The 24,818-nt window shown below is 40.8% G+C and overlaps 1 protein-coding gene across 10 annotated transcripts in view; it reads right to left on the bottom strand.

The window, feature by feature from the left end:
* Window positions 1–24,818, bottom strand: part of PPP1R9A (protein phosphatase 1 regulatory subunit 9A) — a 243,183-nt gene that overhangs the window by 36,855 nt on the left and 181,510 nt on the right. For 6 of the 10 annotated variants that reach the window (XM_032785350.2, XM_032785349.2, XM_032785348.2 and 3 more), the window contains exons 7-11: window positions 13,784–13,837; window positions 10,908–11,137; window positions 8,726–8,822; window positions 8,444–8,615; window positions 4,205–4,243 (exon numbers count right to left, since the gene is read on the bottom strand). In XM_032785350.2, the coding sequence (XP_032641241.1) occupies window positions 4,205–4,243; window positions 8,444–8,615; window positions 8,726–8,822; window positions 10,908–11,137; window positions 13,784–13,837 (592 nt within the window). The remainder of the gene's footprint in view (window positions 1–4,204; window positions 4,244–8,443; window positions 8,616–8,725; window positions 8,823–10,907; window positions 11,138–13,783; window positions 13,838–24,818) is intronic. The other 4 variants (XM_032785352.2, XM_032785356.2, XM_032785354.2 and 1 more) reach the window with 1 other exon arrangement.

Below are 24,818 nucleotides of genomic sequence, written 5' to 3'. Positions count from 1 at the left end.
CTAGTTGCTGTATAGGTAAGTAACCACTTCTTCTTTGCATTATTGTCTCCATGGATCCTTCACTTCAAGTGAATCCCAAGCAGAGCCTCAATTATGGAGGACGGTGCTGAAGAGGAAGATTCAGTATATTCAGAGAACAGCCTTCTCCAAGACTATATCTGCTATGGAAGCATGAACGCATAGTGCCGAGAGAAGGTGTGCACAAATGACCAGGTAGCAACTTTGGATATGTCTGTGATGGGTATGCTCTTAAGTAAGGCTGTAGAGGCAGATGGTGCCTGGCAGAATGGGCCATCACCTTAGGCAAAGGATGCACCCAAGAAGCTTCATAACAGGCCAACATGATATCAATTTAGATAGTCTTTGCCTAGAAACAGAGGCTCTCTTCAGCCTTTCTGCAAAGACAACAAAAAATCTAGGGGAGGTTTTAAGTGGTTTAGTCCTGTCGAGATAGAAGGTAATCGCTCTTCTTACATCAAGAGTGTGGAGACTGGCTTATTTCCTAGAAGCATAAGGTTTGGGTAAATACTAATAATTGAATGTCTTGGTTGATGTGGAAGTCCAATGAGAACTTAGGTAGGAAGTGAAGATGGGGTCACTGAATCACTTTGTCCTGGTAGAATATTATGTATGGCGGATCAGCCATAAGCATTCCATATTCCTCTATCCTGTTGGCTGAAGTGATGGCTATGAGAAATGAGGTTTTGAAGGATAAATGGAGAAGGGAACAACTCCCAGTGGGTACAAAGGGTGTTTTCCACAAGGCATCAAGAAGTAGAGTAAGGTCCCAAAACAGGGTAGGCTCTCTACCATTAAGGAAAAGATTTTTCCAGCCCTTGATGAGTGTCTCAGTGGTAGGATGAGCAATACCAAAAATACTGGAAATTCTTCCACTTCTGCAGGTAAGTCTTGTAGTAGGTTTCCTAGTGTTCAACAGCATAGTCTGTAACTCAAGAAAACAGACTCTTTCTAAGCCCCAGAGTATTGAGGTGCTAGACTTTGAGATGAAGTGAGGAGAGTCTGGAATGGGTTATGGTGCCCAATTCCTACGTCTGCTGTCAGAGGGAGATGAAAAGGTGACCAGAGAGACAGGTGACTCAGGTCCCTAGACCATACTTGGCTCAGCCAGGCTAGTGATATGAGAATGATTACTATCGTTTCTTGTCTTAATTTGATGAGGACCCTAAGAAGCAATGGTATTGGAGGATAGGCATATATCATGTTCAAGGCCAGGAATGAGGACAGCATTTCCCAAGGACTTGTGACCATGTCCTCCTCTCGAACAGATGCGCCAGCATTTCATGGTGGGTAGCATCTGTTATAAACGTCTATCTCAAATCTGGACTTAGAGTTCAACATCTGAGTGTTTACCTGAAACTCCCCCAAGCTCACTACCAGCTTGGGTTTTCTCTCGCTGCCACCAGACAGGAATATAGCGCCTGCCTCGCTCTGGTCCCCCCAGACTTTCCCTGGAGAAGCCCCCCCAAGACCCAGACCCCTGGGTCTCCCTATCTCATCCTCCAGCTTCCCCCCCCTTTCCTGGGTTAGCCGGTGCAATGCTATACTTCACTCCTTGAATACAACCGGAGAGGCAATCTAGCTTCCCCGAGGCTAGATTCACCTAGTCAGCTCACCAAGAGATCCCTCCCTATTGTCCTGTAGCCTTTTCCCGCCATGGGACAATAGGAAGGTGAGACACAGAGTTTGGGCTTTTCCCTCCCCCCTAGCCTGTCACCGATATAACAGAGCTCTGGCACAGAGATTCCTCCCCCTCTGCCTCACTAGGAAAGAAACTTCCACAAGGTTTAAAAAGAAAACTTTATTAAAAAAAAAAAGAAAGAAATACAAAACATAACTTGCATTAGAAACTAATACAGGTCTGCTATAAGAAATATGAATAACAGTCTGATTTAAAAGATAGCCCGATTAAACCAGTCCAGCAAATCAACATACATGTAAATACAACACAAAGCATATAACAGCCTATGTACTTTGTTTCCTTTTGTACTCACAGACTTTTAGGAGAAGCTTTGAAATAAGAGGGAGTTAGAAGAAAAGCTTGTTTACTCACAGCCGAGGAAACAACAAAGACCCCTGAGTATACAAATTCCCGCCCCTGACTTTTAAACAATCCAGTTCTCTGATTGGTCCTCTGGTCAGGTGTTTGGTTCCCCTTTACAGGCAAAAGAAAATTAACCCTTACCTTACCTATCTACTTATGACAGCATCACAAAACGTTCTCTCCCTGGCATGCCCCAGAAGAGAGAAATCTTTTGAATTACCAAAGCACTCAGCTGCCATGTGTGGTCTAGGCAGAAATGTCTGCTAGGGTGTCTCCTATGATGTTTTGCAGATCTAGTAGGTAAGCCAATGAGATGTTGACTTGGTCAGATATCAACCAATTCCAAAGTTTTATGGCTTCTGGATTTAAGGATTGGGATCTTCCTCTTCCTTGGCAGTATATACAGAATATGGCTGCTCTGTTGTCTGTCATTACCCTGACTGAATGACCTTGAATCTTGGGTAGGAAATGATGCCAAGTATACTGAAACTGCCCTGAGATCAAGCAGATTGATGTATAGTGATGAAACCTGGGGAATCCATTTGTCTTGCACTGTTAAGTCCTGGAAGTCAGCTCCCCAATCTAGCAGTTAGGCATCAGTAACAACAATCTTTGTAAGGAGTTGACACAAGAATGGCGCTCCCACACAAATCTTGTGGGGATCCTTCCACCAACTCAGAGAGTCAAAGACTCTCTGAAGGAAAGATACTTGCATGGACAAACAGTGCTTGGTGGGAATATAAACAGTTCTGAGCCAGCTTTCAAGGCATCAAAAACGCGGACTGGCATGTGTCCTAAAAGTTGAAGACAGACATTGTTCTGATTTGAGGGCTTTGCTGTTGTGTAGAGATGAAGTTGAACATCATGGGAAACTTGTCTGTGGGTAGATATGCTCTCTAAGTTGCAGACTTCAGGGTGGCTTCAATGAAGTCGATGTTCTGGACAGGCGTCCAGATTTTTTTGCACTGAGCCAAAGACCCAGAAAGTGGAAGAGAGCTAGCTTGTTGGCTGCTAACGAATGGTGTGGAAGGAATGACTCTTGAGGATCCAGTTGTCCAGGTAGGGGAAATGACTATTCACACTTGTAGAAGATGAGCCACAATGACCAAGAAACCTTTGTGAAGACTCTCAGAGCAGTTGAAAGGCTGGAGAGAAGCACTCACTACAAACCATGAGTGTTACAATGACGAACCATAGAAAATGTCCATGGAGCAGGATGCATAGCTACATGAGAGTGGGCACACTGGATGTTGAGGGCCATAAAATGCACAGACACGTGCAGACCTAAAGTGGAGCACCCCTACAGACAAGAACTAGAAAAGCTATGCAACAGGTACCCAGAGAGAACTGCAAACCAAACAGTTTAGGACAGCAAACGTGGTGATGAGGGAAAAGTGAAAACCAAATCAGCATAGCTAGTTTAGATACACTGAACTGTTCACATTTATATCCTGCCAGGTCATTTATAAATAGTTCAGTTCTCTTGTTCAGTACATACTTCACTGACCATCAAAACAGAAAGTAAGATATCAAACTCTGTAATTTTTCTGGGATTTAAGGACAAATTTAAGTATGCATCTTCTTTGACAGATGCATACTCTTCAAACTCCAGGGAGTACTACACACACACGAAGGCAAAATAAGGACAAATCTTGAGATCTTTATTCATGTTTACTCTTTCTTATTCAGGCAAAATTTCCACTAACATAATTGAGGGTTTTGTCAAATTAAGGTGTGTTAGATCATGACCTGGAACCTATGGCTCAGGAAGAGTTTATCTATGACCAGAAAAGAAGATACTAAATATGTCACTGCCTAAACTGATTTAAACATCACATTTAACATCATGTGAATTAATATGATACCTTAAGGTTGTGTTCTTACACAACCTGATTTTCTAGTGAAGACAAGCCCCTGGAGCTTTTGCCTAAGAACTCAGTAAAAACTGAGCAAGTATCTCAGGATCTAGCCACATATTTAGTAGTACAGATTATAATTCTGGCGATTCATCTGTCTGTATTTGTCACTCATGGAATTACATTCTAAGCACTAAAAACACAGAGTGTACCTCACCACGTGACTGTCACAAAGACTGCACAATACACTGCACATAACAGAATGCTGCTCTGGAGAAGCACTCACCAAAGACATCATCGGGATCTCCACCCTTAACAGCTCCTTCTGTGAATATGCATAGGGTGATTAGTTAATGAAACTAGACACAAGAAATGTGGTTTTCTTAAAAAGCTTACACATGAATGGCATTATTAAAAGTAGATCCTCCCTCAGAACACAAAGTTACCCTCAAAACATGAGTATAGTCAGAAGAGAGACACGGATATGGAATTCATTGAGTGAAAAGAAATATGGAAGCTCACAAACACTTTTTATATATTTATTTAATTTACAATTGATTTTCTGTTTTTCATTGTCAAAACTGCAAACTCAGCCTGGAAGCTGAAAATCATGCTGGGTTCTTTCTTTTTTGCATAAGCACAAACAATATTCTGCAGTCAAAATTTAACTGTTCTGCAATAAAGACTGTACTTAGACTATAATGTTCAAATCTGGGCACCTAAATCCACATCTATCCACCCAGTAAGTTGTCTAACTGTTCAGAAGTGGTGAGCACTACAGCTGATCATGAATTTTCTACTGGAATGTTCGAGTGTAAAATGCTTTTTTGCTTAATATGAATAATTTTGCAGATGTGTCAATTTCAATGAAATGTCATTTAAAACAAAAAATCCCAAAGCATTTCAAAATAATGTTGAAAAGGTCCATTTTAGCATTTTCAGAATGGAACATGTCAATTTTGTTGTTTCAAAATGATTTTTTTGTTTAGAAATTCCTTTAATTTTATATTATACAAAGCTAATTTTTAATGCTGTAGTTGGAACAAAACATTGCGATCAGTCCAAAACAAAACAAAAACAATTAAGTTTGTGGAAATTTAAAATTCTTTGTTTTCGTTTTGTTCCAAATTCCCCTCCCCATCTTCAAAATGCAAGTGGGGCATTTCCCATGAAAGGGAAAATCGGATTTTTGCTTAGCTCTACTGAGCAGCCATAGCTCCCATTCTTACCTACATAATTATTAAGCCCATAGATATGTGAGTGTTCAGCCCTTCTGAAAAGCAAGCCAATTAATTGGGTGCCTACATATGGAATCAGATGTCTAACTTTCGGTAACCAGTTTTGTTTGCAGTGCTGTAGCCATGTACCTTTCCAGTACCTGACAAAAAGCTCTGGGTAGCTCAAAAGCTTGTCTCTTTTCCCAACAGAATTTGATCCAACTCAGCAACTAAGTTGGAAAATTTTAGCCTTAGGGACTGGTACTAAGTTACAATGATGGCAGGTGCTTAGAACAGATTTCAGCTCTACATCTATGGCTGTATTGGCTCTGTAGTAATGACAGCTGTAGAGATTCATTTTTTGTCAGCAACATATGCAGCTGGTGATGCAGACACACAGAGAGCAAGTATGCTTAATACTTTTCAGAAGAGGACCTTTTTTACACAGCCAGTTTTCTGACCCAAACCACATTTTTGTCAAGAGTTGCACTAAAAATATGACTGTAAATATCTGATGCAACATATAATGGGCTGTCTGGGAGACATAAAAAAGTTCTTAAAAAACAACAAGGATTCCGGTGGCACCTTAAAGACTAACAGATTTATTTGGGCATAAGCTTTCATGGATAAAAAGCCCACTTCTTCAGATGCACAAAAGCTTATGCCCAAATAAATCTGTTAGTCTTTAAGGTGCCACTGGACTCCTTGTTGTTTTTGGGGACACAGACTAACATGGCTACCCCCGATAATAAAAGTTCTTGTAATGATAAGTGTTTTTGTAAATTTCAGAGATTTCAGTGTCATAAATGCTTACTAGAAAGAAACACGCACAAACTCTGATTTGTGGGAACGAATTCTGCAATATGGCAGAACAGTTTTAGCAGGACAATCATATTAAACATAATAATTCAGACTGATTTGCTTGCAGAGAAATATTTAGTTTGTGTTCATGAAACAATTGTTAAAATATCAATAAAATGTTCGTAAGTCTGCCAGAAATCAACACATCAGGTAACCCAATGCATTCTTCTATCCAAAGAGGATTTTTGTTTTAACTAGACTTTAATATTATTTAATATTCATATAGCAGCAGCTTCCTTCATTACACAAAAGTTTCGGGTGCCCCTCTGACTTTCGTAAAATCAAGATTTATCTGTATAATTAACCGTAAGTGGCTCTTAAATAACTATTTGATAAGGAACTTGCATTTCATTCACACATGACTCAATCCTGCAAAAAAAGCTGAGCTCCTCCTGCAAGGATCCTGTGGGTATCAATAAAAGTTGAGGGCACTCAGAACTTTGCAGGAACTGGTCCAGAATGCACTGCAACTGTTGGCTACTGTATGGTCTTGGGAAGCCAATACTAAGGGTTTTCATAGGATCATTTTTGTTTGGGTTAGAAATGACCTTTAGTGTGTCTTTAGCCCTTCTCACCTTTCTATCTGTTATTGCAGGATAGATTTAACTTCTTAAAGTCTCCATAATAGCATCATTAGCAAAGAGGCCTTGTCAACCTTCCCTGACAGCTTTCTCGACCACTTAACTATGCTTATTGTTAAAGTATTTTATATACTTAAATTTAACACACATTTCCTTTAATATTGGTTAAGTCCCATTAATTTCTTGCTCTGTCCCTTGTTCATTGATAAGAATAATTATTCGTTGTATTCTTACAACAGTTCTATGAGTTTGTTGAGAGTTATTGAGTCACCATCACCTCCAAACTGAATATGACCCATGTTTCTATAATTCCTCAGAGGTATTAACTGCAAGATTTCTATCATTTCTGAACTGCCTTTACTTTTGTCTACTTTATTTTTTTATTAAGTGCTGCTCAAACATCAATGGAGAACGCAAACTGACTTCATTGGGCACTGAAATCCCAAATAAGGCCTAGCCAATATTCAGTAGAAAGGAGCGATTACCTCACTGGTTTCATTCTGGGGACTCTCGGTAATACAAGAGCGACCCACAGTATTGGGCTTTCTGCTTCTAATCTGTATTGTTTACTTATACAATTTATCATCTATTATAATTCTCATGCCATCCTTCTCTGTGGCACTAGTGCCTAGCCGGTCTCCTCCTATTCTATGTGCATTTGATTATTCCTTATTTATTAGGAAATGGGGAGAAGTATTATACTTTCCAGACACTTGTGTCTTAATCGTGTTGGGTTATAGAGGAGAAACTTGATAAATTGCAGGGAAGCTGTAACATTACAGCCAAGAAATAAGATTTTTTTTAAGTGTGAAGAAAAGCATTGGACTATGACATATTAATCAATATGGAAATGATCAACAAAAAACTGTATGATGGTGGACTAAGTTACTTCCAATGCCACCTGCCCATCACTCCAGGAATGAGCTATCCGTAACTATCTTAGAATAACTGTAAATTACAACAAATATTTTGTTCATTAGAGAAACAACATGGAGAAGGGCAAAGCTTGCATTTTGTGTATGACTAATAAAAACACATTTTTCTTATCAAAATCTTATGATGTTCTTTGAATACATAAAACACAAAACAGGAAATCAGTTACTAAGGTCATATAAACACATTTTAGGGGTCTGATGATATCACAAACCATTTGAACTTCACTTTCATGGTTAAGATGATGTCTTGATATGTCAATGGAACTTTACAGTTCAGATGCCTGAGTACTATCTTCCATTTGTGTATACACACACACACATACACACACACACAGAGGTGAGTATATACACACTTATGTATATGCTTATCAGTATATAATATAGATAAATATATTTAGTACCTGCATACGTACATGATATATACACACAGCTCATTTGTTTATTCTTTGTACATACAAGAGATTCATTTATAATTAGACATTTTATTATATTTTTCTCATTTTGGCAATTTTGTTCCTGTTTGATCTTTAGTAGATTGGGTAATTAAAGAGAGACATAGGACACAGGAAAAAATGAGTCTTCCCCTACTTTACTGTCACAACACAAACACGGAATGAAACTTAAATGTTATAGGCAATCCCACTGAAAATTCACTGATGGTTTAATGAATTATTAATGACCTCTGCTTGATTAACAGTCCTCCGTCACTTATACTTACTGATGAATATTCATTTTACAGCTGTTCTGTAATGCTGCACTGTAACTAAATAATATTACATAAAGTGTTCGCTATCAGATGCTGCATTTTGGTGAAAATGACAGGATGATGATGATATTCACTTATTCTTTACTGTAAATTCTTAAGTCACAACTGTGATATGCATACACAGCAAACTGGATTAACAGGAGTTTAGGGCTGGTTCAGACAAACCTTGACTTAAGCCATCCAGGCGAGACACTGGCTCTACGTCGAGGGTCTCCACTGGATCTCCTCTGGAAACTTCTCCAAAAGACGTCTGTCTTTCAAAAATGTTGTTGTTATTGTTAACCTGGCTCCCATTTTGCTTCAACAGCCTGAAAACTTCAGCTTCCAAGTCTCTAATCTAAGAGAAATACATCAAATTATTAGCAAAAACGAATAACTATGCTTTTTTTTCCAGACTATCAGACAGCACTGCCTTAGTCTTCAGACACTTGAGTGAACATTACTCACGCGAGCTTGTAAGCCTTGAACCTCTGCAAGGTGCACTTTCTCCAGTTCTTCTATTTTCTTTCGCTCAGCTTCCTGGCGTTTGATGAAGTCAAGTTCTCTTAAGGGAAAAAAAAAATTGCTGGTATCAAAGCAATCACAGATTCAAATACAAAATTAACAAATGTACTGGAACAATACACATTAATATACCCATTTGTTCAAAAGATAATCCTTAGATAACAGGAGATTTGGCACTAATCCGATAATGGTAAACATGCAGCTGCAACTAGGAGAAAACAACTGAGCAGTTATTACCAACCCAAACGAATAAACTGTAAACATATTGTGGAAAACTAATTAAGGTAAAAATCCCACTTATTCAGGCTGTCAACAACTGTGTTGAAACTGTCATAAACTAAATTAACCTTTTCATAATTTGTACTTATAAAGCATCATTAGTTCAAATTATGTTGAATTCTGCAGTTACAGTCGGGATGGAATCGCTCTGTTAGATATGCAAATGACTGTGTATCATCACTTATTTACATCTCTAACTCATAAAGTATGAAACTAATTATTCAAAAATTATAAGTAAATCTGTGAGGTAATTTAGGGTTTTGAGACAGTCAAAAGTTATAGGCCAGATCCTCCACTGCTGTAACTCTGGGTAGTACAACTGAGGCAAGTTCACACCAGTTGATGGTTTGGCCCTACTTCTAAGGTCTTGAAAAGCTGAGTCCATTAACGATCCAATGGCACCATTCAAAAGAGATGTCAGTTAGTTCTGGTAGACTGGCAAAATTCCACTGTGGCTAATGACATTTTGTCTACCTAAAATCCTCCTTGCGGTTTCAGTGGGGATAGGGTATTCAATTCCTCTGCTAGGAGCTGTCTATTGCTGCTATACAGTGTACTGTTAAAACAGCTGAGTTTCATTATAAAAATGGCTGATTTCAGTAGCAGATGATGCAATCCTAGTGTAAAATTTGTAAAATTCTTTGGAGAATGAAAAGTATTGTATAAATGTAAGAAATTATTGCTCAGATGTCAGGAATGGGGGGTCGGGGAAACTGCTTAGGTATGCTCTAGTTCAGGGGTGGGCAAAACTTTTTGGCCCGAGGGCCACATCTGGCTATGAAAATTATGACAGGCCATGAATGCTCACAAAATTGGGGGTTAGGGTGTGGAAGGGGGTTAGGCCTCCGGCTTGGGGTGTGGACTCTAGGGTGGGTCCAGAAATGAGGAGATCAGGGTGTGGGAGGGGGCTCTGCTGGGGTTTGGGTTGGGGGGGGGCATAGGGGTGAAGGCTCCAGGGTGCAGAACGGTGAGACCCAGGGGTTCAGAGGGCAGGAGGGGGATCAGGGCTGAGGCAGGGGGTTGGGGCACTGGAGGGACTCAGGGGTGCAGGCTCCAGGTGGCGCTTACCTCAAGTAGCTTCCAGAAGCAGCCGCTCATCCCGACGTTGGCTCCTACACAGAGGGATGGCCAGGTGGCTCTGCGCGCTGCCCCACTTGCAGGTGCTGTCCCTGCAGCTCCCATCGGCGATGGTTCCCAGTCAATGGGAGCCGCGGGGGTGGCTCTTGGGGCAGGGGCAGCGTGCAGAGCCCCGTCTGCCCCTACGCGTAGGAGCCAGAGGGGGGGACATGTTGCTGCTTCCGGGAGTCGTGAGGAGCCATGGCACGCATGGAGCAAGGCAAGCCCTGGCCCCCGCTCCCTGGTTGGAGCTCAAGGGCCAGATTAAAACGTCTGAAGGGCTGGATGCAGCCCCTGGGCCTTAGTTTGCCCATCCCTGCTCTAGTTAATTCAGCTCAATTCAAACATTCTCAAGAGCCAGGAAGAAGAAAAACACAGTGTGAGAATGTCTCAGCATGATTTGCTTCTTCATGTTGCATCAATACAAAACAATACTTAGTCAAACTGATGCCACATCATCATAACAAACTGCTGCAAAGATGGCTCTCTAACATATCAAGGATGAATACTGCAAATTAATTAATTGTTAGTCATTTTAAAAATATGCACAATGCTGACATTTTTCAGTAATAAAAAACCCAATGGTTTTGATGGCAGCAAAGTGAAAAATGTTGTTTACCTTACAGGTCTTTAACGCTGGGTTTCATATTTCAAAAGAAATGCAATTATATAACATAAACATTCCGTATCTGGCCACTAATTCAATCTATGGCCTGTAGCAGCTGCTTACTTTTGCTGAAAGTCCTTGATCAATTTCTTTGCTTTGTTATATTTCTTCTCCAAAGCCTGATATTGGCTTTGAGTCTCTTTGAGGTGTTCATTCACAGTGTGACACAGGGTTTGGGCCTCAATCCAGTAGCTCTCTAGTTTCATCATCCTTTCCTTATTCTCCTCAATGTTCTGTTGGAGCTGGGTCTTCTCTTGTTCCCATCTCACTTTCTCATTCTCTGCAGCCTGTAGCTGGACACAGTAAATACAGTGGCTTGAGAGTAAAAAGCTGCATTAAAAATCAGTAATTCAAGATGCTTTGAAATACTGAGAGCCGTGAATAGCAGTGTATTAATGATTATAAAGGTTGTGCATTACTAATGCAAAGAGCATTCCTGTATAATGAGAACATTATAATACATGTTTGACACGGAAGAATGAATAAACTTAAATTAGAGTCTTTTGCTTCTGGCATCCATTGCAACGTCTATGCTCCTGTGAAATTTTGGTATCATTTTTAAAATTCCAGCTTTCTAATGTTGGTGCATTCTGGTGCTGTGCTTGGGACATAGTGGAGCACTGGGAGTGTATTTTACTTCATGTATCTGAACCAGGTACCTTAGAAAGCACTATGGACTAAGAAACTCAAGATATTTTATTATTAGAATTACAAATTGTAACTTCTATATTTGATTTTACCACAAAGCTATTTAGAAAACAATGGAGACAAAGCTAACTGTGTCTTACCTAGCTAACTGCCTTCTTTCTGAAATTAGAAACTCTTTTGAACTTGAAATTTATTGCATCAGTTTTCACGTAATGATAATTTCTTAGTCATAATCAGTGTAATTTAGAAAGTTAAAAAGGGAGACTGGTATCTTAATACACTGAGAGAAGTATTAGTATAGCTAATATCAAATTTTAATTTGGAAGCTTTTTTTAATTAAAAAGACAAGTTTTAAACCCAATATTTCAACTAATTTTTAAAGCTGTTATAAGAATAGGAAAAATCTGGTTCTAGTTTATAAATCTTAAATTTAATTTATTTTATAAATGATCAAAGAGACGATATTGATAAAAAAAATGTCCATTATAGTTATAGGGCTCTGTCTCGCAAGGGGCTGATCACTCTGTCCACAATCCAGCATTTGCTTAACTTTAAGGCTAAGCACATTGGTGGTCCCCCTGAGTGAAATCTTAGATCGCTGTAGTGAATGGTCTATTGGTCCAACAGTCAGGATGTTACCCAATAAATTCAGAGTAGTTAATCCTTTTCCCATGTGATTTTGGATCTATGGAAGCAAAAGTGGTAGGTAAAATCTAGATATTATTTATTATTATTAAAACTAACCGTAGGTGTAAGTGCTTGGCGGGATCAGGGCCAGATTTCTCAGCACCTTGCAGATTAAAGTCCATACAATTTACAAAAAGCAAATAATGTTTTATGCACAGACTATTTACTTATCGACAGCAGTTAACTTGTACTGGCAAAGCTGTGCTGATATCATAAATGATGCACACACAAACAGAGTAACTTGTAGACTGGACATATTATTTTACCGGCAAAAAAACAATGAGGAGTCTGGTGGCACTTTAAAGACTAACAGATTTATTTGGGCATAAGCTTTCATGGGTAAAAAACCATCCAGGCATCTGAAGAAGTGGTGTTTTTACCCACGAAAGCTTACGCCCAAATAAATCTGTTAGTCTTTAAGGTGCCACCAGACTCCTCATTGTTTTTGTGGACACAGATTAACACAGCTACCCCTCTGATCCTTATTTTACTGTCAGTTTAACCAAAAATAGCCATGGTTCTACTATAAAGGTCAGGGGAAAATATGTGGCAAAGAAAAAGACAATGACTCCAATCCCGCAACTGGATTCGCAGAGATGAATGCCTACATCCAGGACGCATTACAGGGAAAAGTCAATGAGGCTGTGCATGGGCACAAAGATGTACCCATGTAGGTGCAACTGCTGCATCAGAGTCTAAACTGGAAGGAGGGGAAGAAATTTCTGGCTTTCTAAAATGAAAGAGAACAATGAGAGTTCACATAAAATAAAATAAAATTACAATTGCCTTTTAACAGTAATTTGATAAACATTAAGCAAATTATATGATGGGTGTAGATGTTTATAAGAAAAAATCAGCTGACTCCTTTTTCAATTTTAAAAATTGCTCTTTTGTCTTCCTTTTATTTTGTTCTGTAATGTACATAAAATGTTGTTATAAAACCTATTACTCAACAACTGAATCATTATCAAAAACTGAACTCCTCGTAAAGGTTGAATTGATATTAAAAGACCAAATATCAGAAAACACATGTTCTGTGTATTAATAAATTAAATCTAATTTCTAAGAGCCAATTGTGAGATAATTTTCTCCATGAAATCAACCATCTTTTGCCTTTTATAACATGTTTTGAACTGAATGCAGTAGTTTCTCATGTATGCAAAAAGCAAATATTGTATCCAAAGAAATTAATAGTTAAAGGAAAGGAAAATGCCAAAAGTCATAGGGGGAGAATAAAATAGTTAGTCTTCCGATCTCTACCGATCAGAAAACTATTAAAGCAGCTACAATTAATGAATATAAATACAATTTACAGAATTGTTAAGGAAAATGAATTAGTACAGTATAAAAATAAAATCGGTCTTTTAGTCATTATGTTATCTTTCAAAATGCAAGATTTAATGAAAACTAGATATTTTAGCAATTTCTCAATACCTATGCTCTAGGTTTTACTGAAACGTCTGCTGGAAGACTTACACCCAAACAAGCTTAATCTGAGTTTCATTCTTTCTTAGAAAGAACTTTGGTTTACATATAGAAATGTGTCTTCCATCAGATAAAAGGGGAAAAAAATCAGCAAGAATTAACTATGTATTGATCCTTACCTTTGTCTTCAGCTTTTGAATCTCAGCCTCTGTAACTGCATGTTTGATTTGCAACTAAAATTAAAAACACAAAATAAACAAGTGAACTAAGAGACTAAGTGCTCCAATATTTTTAAAGCTTGTGCGGCCAGTTGAATACCTTATTACACAGCAGAAGGCCTAGAGAAGTGCTGCAGTGCAGTATATTGTAAATTAAAATGTCTAGCTTGCAAAATGACTCAGTCTGTGAAACCTAATTAAAGATAGGGTTCTGCCTAACCACTCATAATTTCAGATTAGGACACCCAATCTGTCTGGCAAAAAGAAACATCTTGCACATAAAAAAAAAGAAAAAGAAAAAGAAAAAAGAGAGATATGAAGATAGCTTTTATCTTGCTTGGTTTTGCTCTCCTCTGATTTGAATGTGAAAATGTCCCAGTGCACGCTGGAGTTCATAGAAAGTCCCATTGATTGGATTAAGCAGGCATGTCACAGAAATAAAATATAGAAACAGATGATTTAATAGCTTCAAATGATAGAGAAGCTTGCAGGGAGGATTCTATACATACAGGTACTGGATGCAAGTTAAGAGGAAAAAGTGGCGATTGTCTCATAGGTCTTGTCTCCACTGCAACAGTTAGCTTGAGTTACTCTGCTTGAGCTAGACTAATATGAGTGAGGGAAGCCACACTGCAATTCTATACTCGAGCTACACAAAGTGACTGGATTAGCATCCGATGAGCCGTGCTAATTTGAGCTATAACCTGTCGCTGAGTTCCCACTGCATTACTACCTTGAACATCAGCAGCACTTGAGCATCAACCTATACCTGATGGACCATCTAGCTTTAGTTTAAAATGCCACTTAACTCAAACTAGAGATTTCTATGCGTGGACTGGAGTCAGGTTAAGGTCAAAACCTGAGTTATAGTTCAAGAAAACAGTGCAATGAAGACAAACGCTAAGTCTATAGTGTATTCACATCGTAGTTTCACTGAAACATCTGTGACTGTGGGAGTCCCGTGAAGAGGGATTATTTATTTTAATATATATATTTACATTTTCAAAAGAATGCCTATATTACCCATATGCAACTTTACGCTAAGGTATCTTAACCTTTATTATTAGGGTCCTACCAAATTCACGGCCACGAAAAATGCATCACGGACAGTGAAATCTGGTCTACCCCCGTGAAATCTGGTCTTTTATGTGCTTTTACCCTCTACTATACTGATCTCATGGGGAGATAAGTGTTTCTCAAACTAGGGGTCCTGACCCAAAAGGGAGTTGCAGGGGGGCCATGATATTGCCACCCTTACTTCTGCACTGCCTTCAGAGCTGAGCGGCCAGAGAGCAGTAGCTGTTGGCTGGGTGCCCAGCTCTGAAGGCAGTGCTCCGCCAGCAGCAGCACAAAAATAAGGATGTCAATACCATACCATGCCACTCTTATTTCTGTGCTGCTGCTGGTGGCAGCTCTGCCTTCAGAATTGGGCTCCCAACCAGCAGCCGCTGCTTTCCAGCTGCCCGGCTCTGAAGACAGAGCCGCCCGCAGCAGCAGTACAGAAGTAAGGGTAGCACTACTGCAACCCTCCCCCGCAATACCTTGCGACCCCCGCAAGTCCTTTTTAGGTCAGGACCTCAACAATTACAACACCATGAATGCCTGAAATCACGAAATTTACAATTTTTAAAATCCTAAGAACGTGAAATTGACCAAATTGGCCAGCCTCTTTCTTTTGTATGAAAAACAGAATGTGTCTGCTCCAAATGTGCAATGCATAATTTCTGCATAATGCTTAAATTTTCTGAGGCTTTTCAAGTAAATTTTGTTAATTAATTTCCAAATTTAATCAAATCAAAACAAGGTTCAAAAGTATGTACATAGTGAGAGTTTGGACACTATGTAATTATTTTATTAACAAAAAAATATGTTACTCAACATAACTGAAACCGTTATGTTATTCACCACTACTGAAACCATGCTTAGCCATTGGACAACATAATTTACATTAGCCTCTTCCATTTTCTAACAGGGTATGCAGGAGCCTTTTGGACCAATTCAGGAGAGGTGCACAACACTGCCTTTCTGTCACATGCAGTAATGTTCCCTGCAGCTGAAAATAGGGACTAACACAGAGTATGGGCACTGGGTTTTCCTAGCCCCAGGCCATTTGTGCTATGTTGGAGAAGATTAACTCTGGCAAAAGGAATGACTGCTCTCTTGGGACCAGGATGTCTATAAAACAGGTCAAGCAGTTCAGGGCCAGAGCTCTTGAGCTGTCTGAATATATTTCAAAGTTAGGATCTGTGGCAAAAGCAACAGTTACAATGATCAATACCAGCATCTTCATGAAAGTGCCCAGATGGCTCAGAGGCTCCACTTTCACAACAAGGCACTGGCACGAAGATACTTTGCTTCATAAAAATAATAGTTGCTGCTTTGGTATAAATGTAACTCTACAAATACTGTCAGAGTATAAATCCCCACTGCTATCCCCCACATTAGGCTCTAGCTTTGGCACGTTACTAGGGACAAGTGACAATATTGGTTTGAGAACTGAGCAGAAATAGTAGAAAGCAAATATGGTCTGTGTGGTGGTGGTGGTGATGGTGGTGGCAAGCTTGGTGAGCAGATGCTGGAAGGCAGACTTCTCTACTGGGGCAAATATGAACTTGTGGAATATATGGAGGTTGTGATAATGGTCAGGCGTCTGTGTCTCCTAATACAAGAGTAAAGGTATGTACACTTAGGTGCCTTATTTTTCATTTCCTTGTTTTGTGCTAAGTATGTTATTTATAGATCAACCTTAACTGACACACAATGAAGTGTTTTTGAATATTACTATAGATACTTCCTCCAACAAGAATTCCTCCTTTTTCAAGGCTAGGAGAGGAAAGTTTATGAGCCAGATCCTTGGATGGTATAAATCAGGATATCAGCTATGCAGATTTACACCAGCTGAGGATCTGGATCTATAATTTGAAAAAAGTTTTCCATTATTTGGTGACTCAAACTTTTCCACACAATTAGATGACTCATCTTTATTTTATGATTAAAAAGGAAGAAAAAATATCCAAGGGAAACTCTCCTGAGGGACAAATGCTTACCCAATTGAGTTACAAAAAGCCAATACAGATGACTGTAAATTATATGCTGTCACCTGCCATTCCTGACTAGGTAAGACTAGCAGAGAGATCAGAATTTATCTGCATGCACATTGGCCCCAGTTCTGCAATCAATGGAAGTTTCTTGCATAGAGGACTTCAGGATTGGGCCTAGGATGGGGAGGGAGGAAGCTGAGCTCTCGCCAATAGTACAGCTCTTTAATATTCTTGCATATTCCATTTCCAATCTATGGCTTTGTGGCACTGCGGAAGACAGCATCCTGAGAAAGAGAGGATGAGTACAGGTGGCAAAGAGAATGCTTTTCTGCGTACAGATATTTTTTCCACATCTTTTCTTTCATAAAATTATAAAGATTGGGAAGGAGTCAGATAAAACAGAAACAAGTGTCTTCCTAGCTCCAATAGGAACATATAGCTTAGGCTAGTGATTCACTTAATTCACTTCACCTGTGTGAAACCCAAGTAGTAAAACATTATATGGGGGAGATGTCGGGAGATGGGCTAAGAAGACAAACTATCTGTCAACTATAGAGTGGGGTGCACAACCATTGCGCAGCTTCCAATGGCTGGACCAGCAGTCACAGCTGCTCCTTCACACTGGCACTAGTCCCCACATAGCACTTAACCAGTGATCCTCACTGCCACAGTACCTCCAAAGAGCTTAAATGGGCCTTCCAACCTTCAATCACTAGATGTTGAAACTATATTGGGAAAGGAGGAATTTTTGGACTCTTCCTTCTCTGGCCAGATAGGAGTGGAGGATATGGATAGTATCTACAAGAAACATCCATAATGTGTCAGACTTCTGAACTCCTTCACACCTGGTTCCCTGCACTGCAAGACCTGGACCAGGCTGGTGATTGTGAATGGCTAGAAAAACAATTTCTCCTAAGGGTAGAGGAAGAACAGGAAAAATTAGAAGAGAGCCACCTCAAAAATATGTTGTTTGTACAAACACCAAGCCTTTACTTTGATCAGCTACCTCATTACTTTGGGGTAAGATGAGATGAGGGGGAGGATGGCTGTATTAGACTTTGTCCTTTCCAGAGGTAATGATGCAATGGAAGTTCATGATTTGATGCCGTGGGCCATCTGCTTGCAGCCCCTCTCCATCCCTCCTACAAAAGCTCACAAGCAAGTGAACTATATTTAGACTATTATTAAAGAGACTTATATCAAATAAACAAATCCAAACTGTTGCATAAATGACAATCTGCTCAGATACAGATGGTTTTATCTGTTATTTTTATGCTTTCTCTTATTAAGTAAAAAATGAATACTGATCACTCAGTCAGATCATTGAACCAGCACATGGTACAGCAGATCCCACTGAGGCAGAAACAGAAGAAGAGACTTTTCTCACAAACATACCAATGTGTAGACTGGACATTTGGAATGTTTTTGTTTGGACAAAAGGAATTATGTTTGGCAATACAGATAGTAAATATATGTTTCTCTTTGACTGAAGGCAGAGATGTAATGGACATTTTAGTATATTTCTGTTTTAGCACTAAATAAGGGGCTAAGTAAATGGTTTGGCAAGCAAATCTGGATCTTAGATATATCATATGCATGTTCCTTGGGGGAACAGGGCATGCATGTTTCTTTCTATGTTTTATACAGTGCCATGTACATTCTTGGAATATAAACATTATTTCAGATTTTTATATATAGCATCATAAGTTTTTCTAGTGCTATACAGGATCGTTGTCAACAATGACACTTTATGTAATGTATTTCATCCTCAAAAGTGCTTTATAAATATTAACTAATTTATCCTCACAACAATGTAAATAGTAATGCCAATATTTTATCAAGAGAAAAAAGGGTTTAAAGTGGTTTGTCTAAGACCAGAGAGAGCCTGTTTGCATATCCAGTGTTACGTTTTTGTATTGCAATAGGAAAGAAACTACCTAAAAAAGTCTCTCTTTGAGTTCATCCAAAGTTTTGCCTACAAATATCCACAGGTCACATTAAAAAAATTGAAGAAAATATATGTATGTATTCCAATTTCCTTACTAAAAGAAAAATGTGTAACAAAAGTATAAGGTTCCTAAATAAGAGACATGTCAAACTTATTTGAGCATATTTTTCATCTGCAACAGTTGAATTCAATTCAACTTATTAGGTTACATTGTTATGTTTGAAGATTATGTCCAAGCCACTATTTTTCAATACTGTCATACAGCTCCATGAAAAGAATAAGAAAGAATAGCTCCTCCCTAACTACAGCCCCAGCAAACATCAGAGTGGGTGTTAACAGCACCAGTAGCACATCTAATGTTGAATTAATTCAGGGCAAATGCCATTAAAAACATGAACTAACTCTAAGTCAACGAAACTTAGCTATATCCTGTTAAACGCAGACAGTGAACAAACAACAAGACTGTGTTCATATTCTGCATATAACTATGTTGTCATAAGTAGATAGGTAAGGTAAGGGTTAGTTTTCTTTTACTGTAAAGGGTTTACAAAGGGAACCAAACACCTGACTAGAGAACCAATCAGGAAACCGGATTTCAAAAGTAAGGGTGGGACTCTGGAGGTTTTTGGCTTGTTCGGTTCTTTTGTTTCCTTGGCTGTGAGTAACAAGCTTTTCTCTAACTCCATCTCTTTCAAATATTCACTAAGCATCTGTGAGTACAAAAGGAAACAAAGTAATCGCTGTGATGTGCTTTGATTTATTTACATGGGTGTTGATTTGCTGGACTGGTTTAACTGGGCTACTTTTAAATCAGACTGTTTTTCCTATTTTCTTATAAGCCATATCCTGTATTGAGTTTCTATGGCGGTATTATGTTTTGTATTTTTCTTCTTTTTATATAAAGTTTCTTTTTAAAACTTGTGGGAGTTTCTTTTCCTAGTGAGGCAGAGGGAGAGGAATTTCTGTGCCAGGCTAGGTGGGGAGGGAAACCCAAGCTCTGTGTCTACTTTCCTATTGTCCCCAGGGCGGGAAAAGGCTACGGGACAAAAGGAGGGGGAATCTCTTGTGTGAGCTGACTAGGTGAAATGCATAGCCTCGGGAAGCTAGATTGCTCTCTGTTGTATTCAAAGGGAACAGGAACAGACCAATCGCACCTCTACCGGCTAACCCAGGAAAGGGGGGGAAGCTGGGGGATGAGATAGAGGAGACCCAGGGGCTCTGGGTCTTGGAGGGGTCCCCCAAGGAAAGGTTTGGGGAACCCGAGGGGGCCTATACCCTGGAAAACTTCGGCTGGTGGCAGCGAGATAAGATCCCAGCTGGGCATAAGCTTGGGAAGGTTCAGTAGGCACCCAAATTTTGTACGCTAAAGTCCAGATCTGAGACAGATGCTTACCACATATGTGGGTTAGCAATCATAGATTCAGCTGTAATATAAGTAGGACTTACATGGTTACATTTCCTTCTCAAGCTCGCTTAGAGTCACCTGGATTTGCAGTTTCCCAACTCCCTGATTCTGATATCATCTACACTGGGGTTTTGAGTTAAGTAAACTAGTTCCATAAGTAGTTTAAAGCCAGTTTGAGCATATTCAAACACAGTGTAGCCCAGACTGACTGGCCTAACTGTTTAAGAACTATGTTCAAACACAGATGTAAGGGTAATTCGATAAAAGGCCCACAGCATGCCCATCACTGCTTTGCACTTTGGACAGCCTTTTATACAGTGAGAGCAAAATGGATGTAAACATTATCAGATCAGAATGGAAGTATTTTATAAGCACTGTGTGCTTATTTCAAAAGGTATCAATGACTACACAGGATGCAAGGTAGTAGACAATCAGGCCACCGGTATGGACAGAATTTAACACAGCAGCTCATCATTGTCTATAGCAGGGATTGGCAACCTTTGGCATGCGGCTCGCCAGGGTAAGCATCCTGGCTGGCAGGGCCGGTTTGCTTACCTGCTGTGTCAGCAGGTTTGGCCGATTGCAGCTCCCATTGGCTGCAGTTCCCTGCTCCAGGCCAACGGGGGCTGTGGGAACCTGCAGGGGCCAAGGGATGTGCTGGATGTGGCTTCCTGCAGCCCCCATTGGCCTGGAGCGGCAAACCGTGGCCAGTGGGAGCCGCGATCGGCCGAACCTGCTGACGCAGCAGGTAAACAAACCAGCCTGGCCCACCAAGGTACTTACCCCAGCAAGCTGCGTGCCAAAGGTTGCTGATCCCTGCTCTATAGTCTGAGATTTTTAAAATGGGGTCTTAAAACCAGCCATCACAATGAGGAGAGTCAATGTCAAAATGTGCTGAAAAACTCCTTCCAGAGAGAAACACTTATGAACAATAAGTATCTTAAGGCTGAAGAAGACACCAGCTGAGTGAGGAATGACATAGTGACTAGCTACCCTCTATGTCTATCTTCCAGTGCTAATCATATGAATTCATAGAAAATAGGAGAACTGGCTTTGGGAAGGCAGGGGAGACTGTTTCTTTTATATCTCCCTGCTGGCCCCATGAGGGTGCTGCCGCTCACCTCCCCCATGAGGCTCCGGCTGCTCTCACCCCTTCCATCTTCACCCTATTTAAAAAAGAAAAATTGACTTTATTGTCACGGTTCTTTGCCCAATTGCTCCACCCACGTGGGAAGCACTAATTGCAACTGCACACGTCTTACATCTCCATTGACATCCCACTTTGTGGAAGAGGAGGCACAAACCATACCAAGAGCTCAGAACCTAAAGTACAGTGGCATTAGAGCCGATATGTCTGTCATTCTTTGTGAGTGATTCACTGACTGCAACTAACATCGCTGACCCAAGCCAGACTTAGTACTAGCAGGTGCCATGCACGCAGGGGCGGCTCTAGCCATTTCGCCGCCCCAAGCACAGTGGCATGCTGCAGGGGGCGCTCTGCCGGTCGCCGGTCTCACGGCTCCGGTGGACCTCCCGCAGACGTGCCTGCGGAGGGTCCGCTGGTCCTGCGGCTCCGTGACCTCCGCAGGTGTGCCTGCGGATGCTCGCACCGAAGCGCGGGACAGCGGACCCTCCGCAGGCACGGGCGGGAGGTCCACCAGAGCCATCTGCTGCCCTCAGGCGACAGCAGAGTGCCCCCCCGCCCCCGGCATGCCGCCCCAAGCATGCACTATGGTGTGCTGGGCCGAGCTGCCCCTGCGTGCCCGCCTCCTCCCCACTCAGCACCATCAAAGCACCTCAACCCCAACCTGACACGTGCCTTGCTTCTCCAAAGAAGAGCCTTTCTTAACCAACTGCCAGACGTGTCGCACTGCAGTACACTTAAGAGTGGTTTTGTGAAGTGGGTAAGGGAACTAAGAGAGTCCACTACTTTCATTTTCACTGAAGGTTAGCTCATTTGTCTCTCAATGAACTCCAGATCCAAATCTTAAAGTAACGTTTGTTCGAAGACAATCAATCTGCCAGTAATGAATTAACTCACAGCTTCTTTCTCCTAGCTGAAAATTGCAAATAAATGTTGAGATAAAAGGATTTTTTGCTGAAAATTTATCAAAACTCTTCTAATAAGGAGCACTATTAATGATTCATGCTTTACATGCCTTTTGCACACAACAGATATCTGGCTACAAATGTTAACAACTGAGAAATAGGCCTCACTTATTTCTAGTGCTGATGCTTAAGCCATTTACAACTATTGATTATACAATAAGCTGGAATCAATTCTGTTATTCAAAGATCAACCAAAAATAATGAAAATGAGATTACTAGACCCCAGAAATCTCACCGAGTCTTGTCCATCTTACCATCTTTGAATTTGTGAGCAAGCTTAGTGTGTCCAGCTCGGGTTGGGGAAAACTGTCGTCTTTCAGGAGTCAAACACTTCAATGGCCATTGTCAGCTCTGAACGATATGGTCCATGTTTCATCTCTAATCCGTGCATATTCTCCTGCTTGAATATTAGATGTTAAATGATTTCGTTTATCCTCTTATTAGACATGGCTTGTTTTGCACTGTCCTTAAAAAGTCAAAATCATATAACATTGACACTCCATATGGCTATGAGATTTAGTAGCATACACATACAGATTCTCCGTGTGAACAACGTTATTTCTCTCCAGATCTGGCACAAGCAGTAGAGATCTCAGGGGTAAAGTACAGTCAATCAGGGCCAGCTCTAGGTTTTTTTGCTGCCCAAGCAAAAATTTTTTGGCTGCCCCCGACCCCAGCCCTGGGCTCCCCGCCTCCGCACTCCCCTTGCTGCCCAGCCCTGGGTTCTCTACCCACACCCACCCCTGCGCTCAGCCACTGGGCTCCCGTTTCCCCCTCAACCATGCTCTTCCCCCACCCCTGCCACCCAGCCCTGGGCTCTCCCTCAACCTGCACCTTCTCTGTATCCCAGCCCTGTGTCACTGGTAACTTGCTCCCCGCGGGTCATTCAGCCAGACATTTTTAGATGTGCACAGAACACAGACAGATTGTTCCCATATGGTTCAGAACTGCAGTAAAGTGAACAATTTTCAGTTGTGTGTTGGAGGATTATGCTGGATGCATATTATAAGACTGTCCACATAAAATGAGAAAGTTGAAGGTGCTTTATTTATTTCTTTTGTTCCCTCTTTGTTTTCTATGGGATTTGCAATGAATATCCTGTTTTCCTTTAAACAAACAACAACAAACAAAAAAGCAATGGCTGTTGAAATTGTAATTCAGTCCTATATACCTGGGAAGATTTCTTGCTCAATTTTTCCTACTTTTCTACAGCAAGTTACGAGTGGATCAGTATATTTGATTGGGACAAATGAAGTAACAGCCTGCCCAAACTGGAGCTGAGCACTCCTGAATTTTGAGGGTGTTCAAATCTGGAAGGCAGGTGCTAGATTCCCTTTCTGAATATTGGCTAAATCTGGAAAGGAAAAGTCAGTTTCTGCTTCCATGGCTCAGAAGTGGAAATCCTCCTAAGTGCCTGGTACTGTATCTAAAGCTGCCCAGCTACTCTAGCAGAGCCTCCCCTCCCTTACTTTTCATTTTAAATTATAGTGGGATCCAGGTAACTCGCTTGCTAGGCTTCAGATAGAGAGGTTCACTGTCCATTTAGTCCACCCAATTCTTTCTTTGGGGGCTGCAAGGTGAGGTCACACCAGTATCCCTAACGCAGTCTGGGGAAGTCTTCTGAAGGGGACATCTGGCGCAAAGCCTTCTACTCCTTGGGCACACTTGTTTCCCATTCACAGTGCCACCTCTTTCGACTCGCAGCATGGCTCAGCTACCTCACTTCCTACCCCTCCCTTTCCTGTTGATACCTGCCAAGGGATTGCTGGGAAATATAGTTCTTTCCCTGCTCCAGGGCTGGCTGTATAGGTGGGGAGCTAGGTAAGGAACTACAGCTCCCAGGGTCCCATGGGTTTTCAGCTCCCATGCTGGATCCCCAACTGCTCCATGGCTCCGCTTCTGCAGGGTTGTGAGAGGGGAGGAAGTGAGGGGGAAAAAAAAGGATGGCCCAAATGCCGCCCCCTGCAAATGTGCTGCCCCAAGCACCTGCTTATTTTGCTGGTGCCTAGAGTCGGCCCTGGCTCAATCAGGAAAACAAAAACATAAATACTGCAGCATTTTCAGAAAAGATCAGTCTGCCTTTATAAAGCTGTAGTTAGTGGCTCTCAATCTTTTTAGTTGCAAGACCCCCGCTCCCTTCCATTTAACTAAGGTTTAGCTGGGAATCACTCTCATTTAGCAATATGGAAAGAACAGGGCCGTGCTGACCCCTGGCACTTGTTTATAACACCACTGGAGATTGTGACCCTTAGGCTGACAAGCCATGGTGCATTTGAATATCTGGTGGTCTATTCATTATGTCTGAATTCATATAAGAAGCATAAGATCCACATGGAAAAATACTTTTCTAAAAAAAAAAAAAATCAATGAGGGTGAAAAGCTGGCCCACTGTAGTAAATGGCCCAATTCCCATTAGCTTCAATGGGAACAGGATTTCATCCTGTATGAGCAACCTGATCTTGCTGGTTTTGAACAGCAGCAGTGGGTGTTTCT

The sequence above is a fragment of the Chelonoidis abingdonii genome, chromosome 2 (assembly GCF_003597395.2).
Source record: "Chelonoidis abingdonii isolate Lonesome George chromosome 2, CheloAbing_2.0, whole genome shotgun sequence".
Taxonomy (NCBI): Eukaryota; Metazoa; Chordata; order Testudines; family Testudinidae; genus Chelonoidis; species Chelonoidis abingdonii.
Note: the sequence above shows the minus strand (reverse complement) of the source record. Positions and strands in the feature narration are given on the sequence as shown.